The sequence below is a fragment of the Protomyctophum parallelum genome (assembly GCF_964188405.1).
Source record: "Protomyctophum parallelum genome assembly, chromosome: 1".
NCBI classification, from domain to species: Eukaryota; Metazoa; Chordata; class Actinopteri; order Myctophiformes; family Myctophidae; genus Protomyctophum; species Protomyctophum parallelum.
Window position 1 is genome coordinate 13,094,830 of NC_139697.1, and position 12,483 is coordinate 13,107,312.

The following is a 12,483-nucleotide window of genomic DNA, read 5'->3' on the forward strand; positions in this document are numbered from 1 at the left end:
CCCAAGGACACTTCGACATGTGGACAGGAGACGGGATTCGAACGGCCGATCCATGGATCATTGGACGACCTGCTGTACCTCCTGAGCCACAGCCGGCCCCAGCCGACGAAATAGGTTCTACAACTCTATGCTCTATATCCACAGAATTACTCGTCCTACTTCTTTCACAGGGGCCCGGTTACCGATGATACTTGTCCATTTAGTTAGTGGTTCTCAAACTTAAGTGCAAGGACCCCCAGAACCCTTGAGTGTACAAAGGGTCTATTTGGAAGGTACTTAAGGTCACTTCGAGACCCACTGGTGTAGCAGTGTTTCCAGTGAGCCAACATGGACAATATCAGCACCCAGACTCTGTTTGACCAGAATGGAACAGAACGTATTAGTATCATGGGTAACACCTGTGAAGGAAGTAGCGAAGGCCAAGTTATTTCCATAATAGCTGGTAAGAAATTTAATAAAAATGCAGCTCTTGTGCAGGAGAATGGGGTTCAATCCGGGGCAGAACAAGAAAGTAGTGCAGCTTTAAGTAACGTATGTAGGATAAGTCATGACACCAAGGGCTGTAGTAAGAAGAACAAACACCTTACAAAATAAATCCACCAGACACTGGGGGCATGTTATCGTTTTATTTTTTTCATCTCACAAAGTTTGTTTACAAAAAAAAAAAATTAACATCAAAAATAAAATAAAAATGTGTACCTATCTATTGCATATCATGCTGGCAGTTTAAACTACATGCAAAAAGGTAAAGAAAAAAAAGAAAAAGAAAGAAATACAATAATAAGAACGTCAACAATGGTCGTTACTGTACAAAAATGACTGGGGGTCGGGAAGGCAAAGAAATTAATCTCAAGAACAAACCATAACGTTGACAGTTACCACTTACATATAAAACAAGTAATTTTTTTTATTTATCATTATTTTATTAGAAAGGGCATCTTTGATGTTCTCCAGAGGGGAGGGGGGGGGGGGACCCCAAACCCACCCTGGGTTGTGGCAGAAGCGGCAAGGTGAAGTGTGAACCAGAGTAGACACATCTTATGTCCCATTTATCCTTGGTTGTGCACTGCGTCTCGTGATCCGGATATAGACAATTTACGTATAAATTGGGCTATTTCGATGAGCAAACTATGTGTAGACATTAGACCACCCTTTAATGTCCTGGTCTGGACTGTTTTGTCACATTACCTCCACACCGCCATCTTTTAACAAAGAAAACACATCACATTATTATTGACCTATTAAATGTCTGCCAGGGCCTTCTCCTACTAGAATCAATCTATGATCACCTGGCATTCGTGGGTTGAACTTGGTAACCAACCTAGCACGACGAATGATGCCCAAGTAATGCCTATAAATTATATGGCTTTATCGTGTCAAACAGTCGGGTATCAAGACACGAAAGGAATCCTTTCGACTGCCATGGATAAATAACAAACGGCTCTTTTTGGACTACAGTAACCAAGCAAACCCAGTCAAAATTATGTCACTGATTTTGGATTTGTTTCCATTCGCTATGACTCAGTTTCAGATATCCTTTAGATTTTCTTTTTTATTAAAAAAGCAAAAATAGCATATGCACAAGCTAACGTTTTTTTTTTAATGATGTACCTCCCTCTTCAAGGGCTGGTTCTGGTTCTAAACATTACAGAACTTCACACGTTCTGGAAAATGTTCAGCTTATGGGTTAACTCTTCGTAGTAAAGAAAAGAAAAAAAGACCCAAAAAACAGATAGAGACAACTAAGAGCAGAGGGAGGAGAGGGGTTGAATCTCAGGTCTGTCCCGTCCCGGAGGAGAGGATGGTGCTCTGTCCACGTTCGGGTTTAGACATCGTGTCTGTCCGTGTTGGGGTTTAGACATGGTGTGGACGTAGCGTTATCTGAGAGGCCAGTTTTCCAGTGTCCCTTTTGGTTCTTCTGACCGAGTCTGACCCGAGCAAAACAACAACAACAAAACATTCTGAAAAAGATGCAGTTCCTTCTAGTGTTTTAGATGCACAGAGCCATTTCACTGTTGCGTTGGTGGTGGCGGTGTCACAGCAAGTGGGCTGGTGTGTGTGCGTGTGTCTGTGTTAGGGATGGGACAATATTAAAATTATGTCACGATTATTGTGGCAAAAATAATTGCCATTGACAATATTCTAAATGTTCTTAAAATTAAAATGCCACTTTTGTGTAACCACTTTAACCCCCAGCATCCTTATTTTGGGGGGAAACGTTCGCCAACAATAGACGTTTGTGTGCTTGCAGATCTGCTATTTTTGGCGAATCGATTTGTGTAGACACTGTAGAGTGAAGTAAGAACGTACCAAATGCACTCCGTACAATTCACCCTAGTGTATGACGATTTCACGATAAATGTAAATCCCTGCGACACGATTATTGCGAGTGTTTTTTTTTAATCACGATAAACGATTATCGTCCCATCCCTAGTCTGTGTGTGAGTGTGTGCGTTTGTGTGTCTGTGGGGTGGAGGGTTTCCAGAGGGCGGGGCTCAGTCTCCGCTGACCTGCGTCACCTGGCCGTCGGCCGTCTGATTGGTGGACTGGATGAACATGGGCTGGCTCAGCTCCTGTCCCGCTGGCATGGTCACCTGCTGGATCTGATACAGCTGCTGTGGAGCACGAACACACAGGTTTGTATTACTATTCTTATTATGAGGACATCAACATTTTAGGAATTAAGCAGTTCACAATGCGATTGGCTATTTTCCAGTGCACAACGCATAACTTAGTATGAATCAGGCATGAATCCCCTAAAACTAAACTCTAAATGCCAGATCCTGACTAACGCCAACCTGAATGTTTTTTCTAATTGTAAACCCATCTTCAAATATATTTTTTTAAGCATAAAACCACCACCATTTTGTCTTGTGAGGACCAGGTCCTTGATTATAATTGATTATATTCATTTAAATGCCATGGTGAGAGGGCATAATTTTATTTGTAAGCTTGCAGATCTGTAAATTACGCTAATTTGCCCAATTTAAAGGTGGTGTTAAATATACTGTAAATGTTACATAACTCTATATTACGTTAGTAATCATTCTGTTGAGTGTTTGTTCGTCAACAGGGGGTCTCCCAGCCTCTCCAGCTCTTTTATGATAGTAAACAGATAATAAATCTACAGGCCGGGATAGCAATTTGATCCAGTCAGGACTGAGAGAACGCATGCAGGATACAGAAACAAGTGAAATGGGAAGTGATGAAACAAAAACATTTGCACGCAAAATTGGAACTGGAACACTACTAAAATGTTATGTGATAAATGATCTTTGCCAGGTTTTCTTTTCCGGATAAGATATTGATATTCCAACTTCCAACAAAAACTTATATCACTTACACCACCAAGGGTCTAATCTAATAATTAAGTTATGTTTACAGTTAAGGGTTTTAAGGGTAGGCGTGTTGTAGTAATGTTACATTTAAAGTTAGAATATTTACAGTAGCAGTGAAGCACTGAAGTAAAAATCTTTAAAAGTGCAATGCTGTGTGATCAGCAAAATAACAAACATTTTGTCATTATATTATGTTGTATTATTATAGATTATGTTAGTCATCTTTCCTTCTCTAGACACATACCAGCTGGTTAGTGGTCTGTGCACATGCCTCCCCAAATAGATAACAATATATAAAAAACCTGCATTAACTGTGAACCAACCAAGTGAATTCTTAATAGTTACCTGTCCGTCACTGAACTGCTGGAACTGCTGTCCTTGCTGTACCTCCGCCTGTGTGATCTGAGAATCACAACTAAAGTCATCTCTAGTCCGGATGCAACAGCACACTGATTTAATCTCTAGTCCGAGTGCTACAGCACTCTGATTTAATCTCTAGTCCGAGTGCAACAGCACACTGATTTAATCTCTAGTCTGAGTGCTAGAGCACTCTGATTTAATCTCTAGTCCGAGTGCTACAGCACTCTGATTTAATCTCTAGTCCGAGTGCTACAGCACACTGATTTAATCTCTAGTCCGAGTGCTACAGCACACTGATTTAATCTCTAGTCGAGTGCTACAGCATTGTTATTACAATCAAATTCAATATTTTCTGATATTATCACATCAATGCAATGCTTAGTACCTACACCAACAAATGAAGTAATTGATAGCACTTTAATTGAAATTCAGTCACATCCCCGACTTGCAAGAAATCAAAGTCTATTCAATCTGTGTTAAACAAAGACAATGTATAACTTCAATTATTGCATCATTACGAAATTTTAAGAGGTACATATTGAATATCCGCTTTCAACAATTACAATTTACAACTTGGGCATTTTAGCAGACACTCTTAATCTAGAGCAATTTACAGTAAGCAATAACACCACATGGTAATACATAGAAATAGTCATCAAGGATCATAAGTAAGATAAGAACCTAACATCCGTCTAACTATACAATATCTGTACAATTAAACTATAAGTATACACTATCTCTACATAATATGCCGTTCTAAATGACATAATTTAAGCCATTTTGACCTCAGATCAGATTCTAAAAATTCTGAAAAAGCTATGTTTCTGTCAGTCGTTCTTCGATTTTTCAAAAATAGCTAAAGCATAACATAATGCTAACACCAAAAGGGGTTTCCGCCCAAAATGGGTTAAGCTTTTGCATACACCTGCAAGGTTGCCGAGTGCTACGGAAGTGGAGTCTGAAGAGCGGAGTTTTCAGACTACGGTGGAAGATTGGGAGTGATTCTGCAGTTCTGACTGCAATGGGAAGTTCATTCCATAGTTTCAGAGCCAGAAGGGAGAAGAGTCAGGGACGCGTGGAGCGTTGTCCCGGCTGTTTTTAAGTGAAGGTTCTGGCAGTCTCCCCCTTTCGGGTGGAAACCGTTGAAACAAAAATAGCTTTAATGTGTTCCAAATGGATCCAATGTAGTCATTCAGTCACAAGCTTTTGTTAATTCTTTTCACTGGTTAAATATTTATAAAACCCAGAGACACTTAACCACTTTCAAGCTGCTGTGCCCATTTTGGGGCATGTTATTATAGGCGGAAAAAGAAATGAAAGAAAAGTGGTTAAGTCTGTGTGTTTTATAAATATTTGAACAATGAAAAGTATTAACTTTTAGTTTGTGACTAAATAATAACGCCATAGGATCTACAGGAACACGGGATATTTTTCTTTCCCATTCCCTGAAGTTCTCCAATGTTTTACTTAAGTAAAAAGTTACATAAAGTATTTGTATAAAAATGTACTTAAAGTAGCAAAAGTACAATTATGCAGAATGTCCCATTTCACAAGTCTTCAGATGTATACAAATATTTTTTTAAATAGCAGATCGGCCATTTTCGAATGGCCTAAATGTATACAGGTCTGAAGTGGTTCATGTATGTTTTGTAATAATAATCAAACTCTACAAAGTAACGATTAACTAAAGTTTTCAAATAATTGTAGTGGAGTAAAAAAGAAAAGTACATTTGTCTCCGAGATGTAGGGGAGTAGAAGTAAAATGACTTAAAAAATGCTTGATACCCTGTATAATATATATATATATATATATATATATATATATATAGACGCAATATGACGTTTTTATTATATTATATTTTGACACTTGCTTTGGCAATGTAAACGCAGTTTTCTCACTCCAATAAAGCTCATTTGAATTACTTTACAGACCATTGCAGTATTGGACATGCACGGTTTCCACGCGACAGCGGCGGAATGGGAAGAGCCTTTTACCTGCTGGGTGTTGGCGAGCGTCAACTGTTGTCCTTGGACCACCTGCGTTCCAGAGACGGGCTGGGCCAGACGGATGTACTGCAGCTGGCCCGTGTTGAGCTGCACCTGCACACAGTCACCACACGGGGGAGACAAACACCAGGGCTTAGTGCACACACAACACTCTCACAGAAAAAAAACCTGTCATTTGGGGAGGAACACAGAGGTCAACGGCCATTTCAGTGTTCCGGGTGACTGACCGCTGTGGCAATCGTTCACTCGTCGGTCTGAGAGAGAGCCGTTAACCATCTTAAAACATCCGTTTGATGATTACCCCACAAACGGTCAACGATACGATGGGTTGAGTGAAGGCGAACGTTTGTGAAATCTCACAAGGTCAAAACAATGTTGGTGACGAAGCAAAGCTGTTCTACTGCTGCCCTACATCTCGGTGACATTTCCGTCCTTATCCTTTGTAATTTCATGTACTTGGAGTAAGACATGAATAACGGACAATCCAAGAATAATTAAAGCTTTTAGCATTTGAACGGAAACACAAAAGGAGGGTACATGGATGGTAATGGCAGAGCATCTCAAGGTGAACAATCACTGTCATAAAAAACAAATTGATGCCATTTCGAGGCTTGCATAGATTTAGAAAGCTGGACAACAGAGCTCTGCAGCGCTGACGTCAACTCCGTACAGCACATCATCATCCAGAATCCTATTCTTAGATACACGACTTTAATAAGCATAGGTCGGGGTCACTGAGATGAAAAAAGGAAAGAAATAAAGTGGTCAAATGGGCGTACGTGGCCTAGTGCATATCAAAGGACTCATCAAAGTGGGGGTTATTGAAATTAATAAAAGGTTGAGAATGTTCCACTTTCTTTTGTTTATATAAGACTGAGAGTGCTCGAAGCAAAATCATATATTTTTATTTATACATTATGACAAATAAAACTGAGTTCAGGCAACACAGCTGCACCAAACGCATTAATAATCAGTGGGTTCGATTTTCATGCGTGTTCAGAGCCAAGGGCATGCCAATGTGCATGATAAACAGCATTGACACAAACAATCCAACGCACCCGTTATTAATTTGATTAGCTGCAGTTGTGTTGCTTACTTCACTGTGTACTAATAGTCAGGGTCGCTGCTGACCATTTGGGTACCCTAGGCATAATATCTTTGTTGTGGTGGACGGAGGGACGCGTTTCAGCCATGTAGATTGGCTGCTTTCGCCATTTTGATTAGTTTTTGTCCTATATGTTGGTGCTAAACACTTAAACTCGCTGCCAAACCTCGCAGGGAGGAGGGGCCGCTTCAAGCTATGAGCTTGTAGAACTGCTATTTTTGGGAAAAACCTTGAAAACGTGTGCAATTCTTTGAATATGTATTCTTTCACGGCGGACATTTTAAACTCAAATCTTGGCTTCTGTAGGGTCCCTGGAATAAACATATTTTCAGATGGTGGTCGGCGGCCAAATACAGATAATCTTTGGGGTCCTTGACATGAAATAGTATAATACTAGTATAGTAATAGTATTAATAGTAATACTGATACATCAGAAACATAGGTTTTTCAGTAAACGGTAATTTACGTTTTTGTAAAAGCTGGCCTCAGGTCTCAATGGGTTATACACAGGGGTCATCGCCATGTTGGCTTGTGGTGGACATTTGTGTCAACATTCCATTTTTTGCTACGGACACACACAATGAGTGGACAATAATATTACCAGAAACATAAATAGATAGCCCTGAATGACCATAACAGATCTGTAACTCTGAGTTAAGGGGGTCTTTGCAAAGAAAACATTTGACAACCACTAGTACTAGTGGACTCCTAATGTGCCATAAACCTGAAGACTTGATATTCAGTAAGTGGGTGTTATGATCAAAATAAGAACATTATACATGGTGCAGGTTTCTTACAGGGATCTGTTGGATCTCTCCGGTGTTGGTGATGATCTGCTGCATGACCTGCATGGTTTGACCCTGACCCGTCTGGATCGTCTGGCCCTGACCGGCCTGGACGATCTGCAATTGCTGACCCTCACCCACCTGCATGGTCACCGGAGCGCTCTTATCAGAGAAGGAGGGGGGAGAGAGGGGGTGGGAGAGAGACAGACAAAGAAGACAGACAGAGGAAGAGTGAATGAAAGGGAGGGAGAGAAAGAGAAATGGGGGTAGAGAAAGAGAGGTAGAGAAATGGGGGGGGGGGGGGAGAGGTAGAGAAATGGGGGGGGGGGGGGAGAGGTAGAGAAATGGGGGGAAAGCAAAAGAGAGAAAGAGAGGGAGGGAAATTGAGAGACACACATTAGTTGTTGATTCACAGTCCACGCAAGTTTCCAACACATAGTTTATGATTGACAGCAGGGCTAGGAGACCAAGAGACACAGATCAGTAACTGTTTTTGGCATCTGCGTTTAACCCCAAAAACCCAGCCGCTCGTCCCAATTAGCCCCCCCCCCCCCCCCCCCCTTTGGAAGAGGACCAGCACAACAAGGCACTTTAGGATGACAAGAGACGATAGTGCACGTTTCAACACGGCGACTCAGACGCTCTCACGCCGTCTCTACGGTAGGGCCACCTGATCCGAGGCCGCGGTGGCCCGCATGGGGTCACCTGAGGAGAGGACACCCAGATCAGTGCTTCTCAGCTTGTGGTCCTGGTGAGTGCTCCTTGAGGGGGTTCCAGGTGGTCCCCAGCTAAATGATGGAGAATTGGTAAACCAATGGACCCTTAATAGATCTTTAACTATCGAGCGTAAAATTATGTTGTCATTTTACACACTCGAGTTAAATTATTGTTAAAGATTTGCGTTTGCCTGTTGTCTCCCCTATGGTAGCCCTGGAAACCACAGGCGTTCTGTTACTCCTATCGTAGTTTTGGATCTGAGGGGCTAAATCTCATCAAATGCTGGTCCGTGGCTCAAATGCCAAATAAATAATGGTCATTGATATGACCTAGATCAGTGCTTGATCGAGTGAACAAATGGAACCAAATGGACAACGTAAGGAAATTAATAAAAGGTTGAAAACCACCTATCTACCTATAACCATCTATTATGGAAAACACACAACACAATCCTGTTGATAATAAGAAATGAATGTACTAAACTGAACATGAGCATATTATTAACCCCCTGTGATTGTATTTAAAGGTGATGGTTGCAACAACCACCACAGGGTAGCAACGGATAGAGTAACAACTTTGTTTGCTGACCCGTGTAAAGTCCAGACCACACCAATGTAACTGCCATTGGGGATAATGGTTGCAAGTGGTTGCATGTTGCAAGGAGTTGCGTGGATGTGGGCTGGCCTAAACATTACTGAAAGTGTGTAATCATTATGTCATATGCTAATGAAAAGGGTTGTCAAACTGAAACCTAAACCTTTCTGTGAGCAAAACTTTATTACATACAGTACAATCATTCTTTAACCTGTTACTCAACAGTATTTACCACTTAAGACCTATATACTACGACTAAGAGAAACAAAAAATAGAAAAATGTACAAGCTCACAGTGAATGGGTTGCATGATGCAATGTGGTCCGAGTTTCTAGATCTGATATTTTAGCCATTAACCCCCTTACGGCCACCCTAATTAACAGTGGATTGTGCCTTCTACCTGCACTATTCATACGTTTAATTCGTAATTTTAATGCCAATAGATAAATCTGTGACATACACTATATCTCATTTTAACACGGTAAATCCTATAGTATTATACCCAGTCCTGATGGTGGTGGTAACTCCACCATTATGCCGATTTTGACCAAATAGAGCAAATCTGGCCATGTCACTTCCGGTTCAACACACAACAACATCCGCTAGCTTTACAATTTAGGCATTTAGCAGACGCTCTTAATCCAGAGCGACTTACATTTAGGCAAGAACAAAAGCATGGGAATACATCACATAAAAGCATTTATCATGAAACATGCGTAAGATAAGAAGGTAACAGTGGAATATCTATATGATGAAACTATACATACACTATACATAATAAACTATACATATTCACTACTATGCTATACATATGTACTATGGCGTGCTATGACTATATACAATACAATTATAGTGCTGTCTACATAACATGCTATAAGTCTGTGTCAAATGCTATCTAAGCCAACAGGAATGCTATGTAAGGGGTTAGGGTAAGTGCTATGGGCCATGATGGAGTCTGAAAAGGTGGGTTTTCAGGCTACGGCGGAAGATTGGGAGTGATGCTGCAGTTCTGACTGCAATGGGAAGTGCATTCCACAGTTTTGGAGCCAGAAGGGAGAAGAGTTTGGGACGTGTGGAGCGTTGTCCCGGCGTTTTTAGTGAGGGTACTTCCAGTTTCCCTGCTTTCTTCACTGTGTTGTGTTTTGCAACATTAAGCCCCCGATTACAGGCAATTAAACCAATTACGTCAAGGGTAATGAGGGATTTCTTTTAATTAATTACTTCAATAGCCTAGAACGACATGCCCAAAATAGGAAAGCCAGGTTTAATGCCAGGTTTTAATTATATCAATAAACCCAAAAACCTGAGCCGGTTCAGGACCCACTTTACATGCAAACAAAAGGGTTGTGTTTGATGCATGTGGCAGCAGCTACTCCTCCCTTCCGGGTATCACGTCTCTTTAACCCATTCTGACCTGAGATCAGATCTAAAAATGTCTTCTACATCCTGACAGTTTTCTGAAAAATCCATGTTTCTATGTCAGTTGATTTTTCAAAAAATAGCAGACCTACAAGCTCGTAGCGCACCACTCAGTGGCGCGCTATGAGCTTGTAGATCTGCTATTTTTCAATAGCTAAAGCATAGCATAATGCTAACACCAAAAGGGGTTCCCGCGTTATTTGATTGCACCACTCCGCTGCACAGATGCACGACCATGCGAATGAATCCATCGATGCTGACAGGCCTCTGCCAAAGTTGCCCACACTGCAGCTTCATATGGAAATGACAAGGGGAAAGGGGGGAGAGGAGAACGCTGCATGCATGGCGCATGGTGCAGCAGTGTTGTATCATGCGCGTGTTTGCGTGTGTTTACCGTGATAGGTGTGCCCTGTGACTGCACCTGCACTTGCTGTAACTGCTGCATGGTGGCGCCCTGCAGCACCTGAGGGCCGAGAGAATGGGTGACCGAGGGAGAGAGAGAGAGAGAGAAGCAGAGGGTGCAGAAACTTAACACATGAATGCAAGCATAGGTGGAGCGCAAGCATTAACAAAGCATGTTGTCGCTGTCTGGCAGAAACCTTGCATGTCCAAAACCATTACTCGAATCTGCAGGTAATGGAGGGAGGGAAAGGCCAGTCTTAACCACATTCAATTGAGAAAATTAATGTCCAATAAAATATAAACCAGTTTGTGAAAACAGACGATTTTTAGCTATGGTCAATACTCTAATGGGGCGTTCACACAGGTAGACGCAAAGATGAATGAGTGTGTAATTTGGAGCAGCTACAGTACATGCATCACTGCGTCTTTACATCGTCCTGTCGCTCGCTTCCATTGCCAAAGAAGATAAATGACATGGTGCCATATTGCAGGAGGTTAAAACCACGAGGGAAAGACAGAGGAGATGACATGAAGACAACAGCTCAGGCTGGAGTACAGAGAGCAAGACAAGACAGACATGGTGATGGAATGTTTTATTTAGAGTCACTCACTCACGTCTGCTTTAGTGGTTAGTGTTGTAGAGATAGGCGGCAGACACAGTGATGGCAGAGGACAATTAACTAGCTTATGGCCAGCCTTATTAACAGTGGATTGTGCCTTCTGCCTGCACTATTCATATGTTTAATTTGTCATTTTAATGCCAATAGAAAAATCTGTGATATACACACACAATATCTCATTCTGAAACGGCAATCCTATAGTGTTATACCTAGTCCTGATGGTGGCGGTAATGTCACCATTATGCCGATTTTGACCAAATAGAGCGAATCTGGCGATGTCACTTCCGGTTTAATGAACAATAACATCCGGTAATAGTTTTGGACTGTGCTGCACTGTCAGATGTCCGGGATGCTAAGCGATCATCGTTGATTTTAATAACCAAGTCAAATTAAGCTCCAATATCGCATTTTACGCAGTGATGCACATAAAGACCGCGCTTGTGCATGCGAGAGCGTGCACACGCGGATTTCGGACGGTTTTAGGTAGATTACATCGGCCGTTAGCCAAACAAGCTAAAAGTTGCTACATTTTGCTATATTAAGCCCCCGATTACAGGGAATTAAACGATTACGTCAGTGGCCATAAGTGTTTTGATTAATTACGTCAATTACATCAATAGCCATTAATGGCTAAATGTGACCATCATGCCATGTGACACCAGCCATTAGAGATCACTGGTTCTCAACATTGGGTCTGGGGACCACCTGGGGTCCAAATTGAACCTTTAACAGGTCTGAACTCTGAGTGTACAAATGGAAAGCAATTTGTACACTCCGAGTTTAATTAACAGTGCAGATTTTGCAGTGTAGATTAGCCATTGTACACTCTGAGACGTTACAGACTCGTAACAGAGTGTCTTATTTGGACCGCCTAGGTTGGCGTCACGGTCTGTCCAAAATACGTGTCCCTGAACAAGACGCTTAACACCCAACAGCTCTGCTTAGAGCGACCTCCCATTGAACAGACATCAACTGGGTGAAGCTGAAAGTGAATACCTTACTGCCAAGTCACTCTACATCCTGCCGATAATTTCAATAAAGATCTATCCAAACTATCCTATCCTACATATTCTCTGAGTGACTGACATACAAGAAGAATAAGTAAATACAGAACAAGGTTGGAGAGATAAAATGATA

At 41.6% G+C, this 12,483-nt stretch overlaps 1 protein-coding gene across 13 annotated transcripts in view; it reads right to left on the bottom strand.

Moving 5' to 3' along the window:
• Window positions 1-612: 612 nt before the first annotated feature.
• Window positions 613-12,483, bottom strand: part of nfyc (nuclear transcription factor Y, gamma) — a 42,635-nt gene continuing 30,764 nt past the window's right edge. For 7 of the 13 annotated variants that reach the window (XM_083777402.1, XM_083777399.1, XM_083777403.1 and 4 more), the window contains exons 7-11: window positions 10,719-10,787; window positions 7,608-7,757; window positions 5,694-5,798; window positions 3,684-3,740; window positions 613-2,615 (exon numbers count right to left, since the gene is read on the bottom strand). In XM_083777402.1, the coding sequence (XP_083633528.1) occupies window positions 2,496-2,615; window positions 3,684-3,740; window positions 5,694-5,798; window positions 7,608-7,757; window positions 10,719-10,787 (501 nt within the window). In that variant the 3' untranslated portion in view covers window positions 613-2,495. The remainder of the gene's footprint in view (window positions 2,616-3,683; window positions 3,741-5,693; window positions 5,799-7,607; window positions 7,758-10,718; window positions 10,788-12,483) is intronic. The other 6 variants (XM_083777406.1, XM_083777405.1, XM_083777398.1 and 3 more) reach the window with 3 other exon arrangements.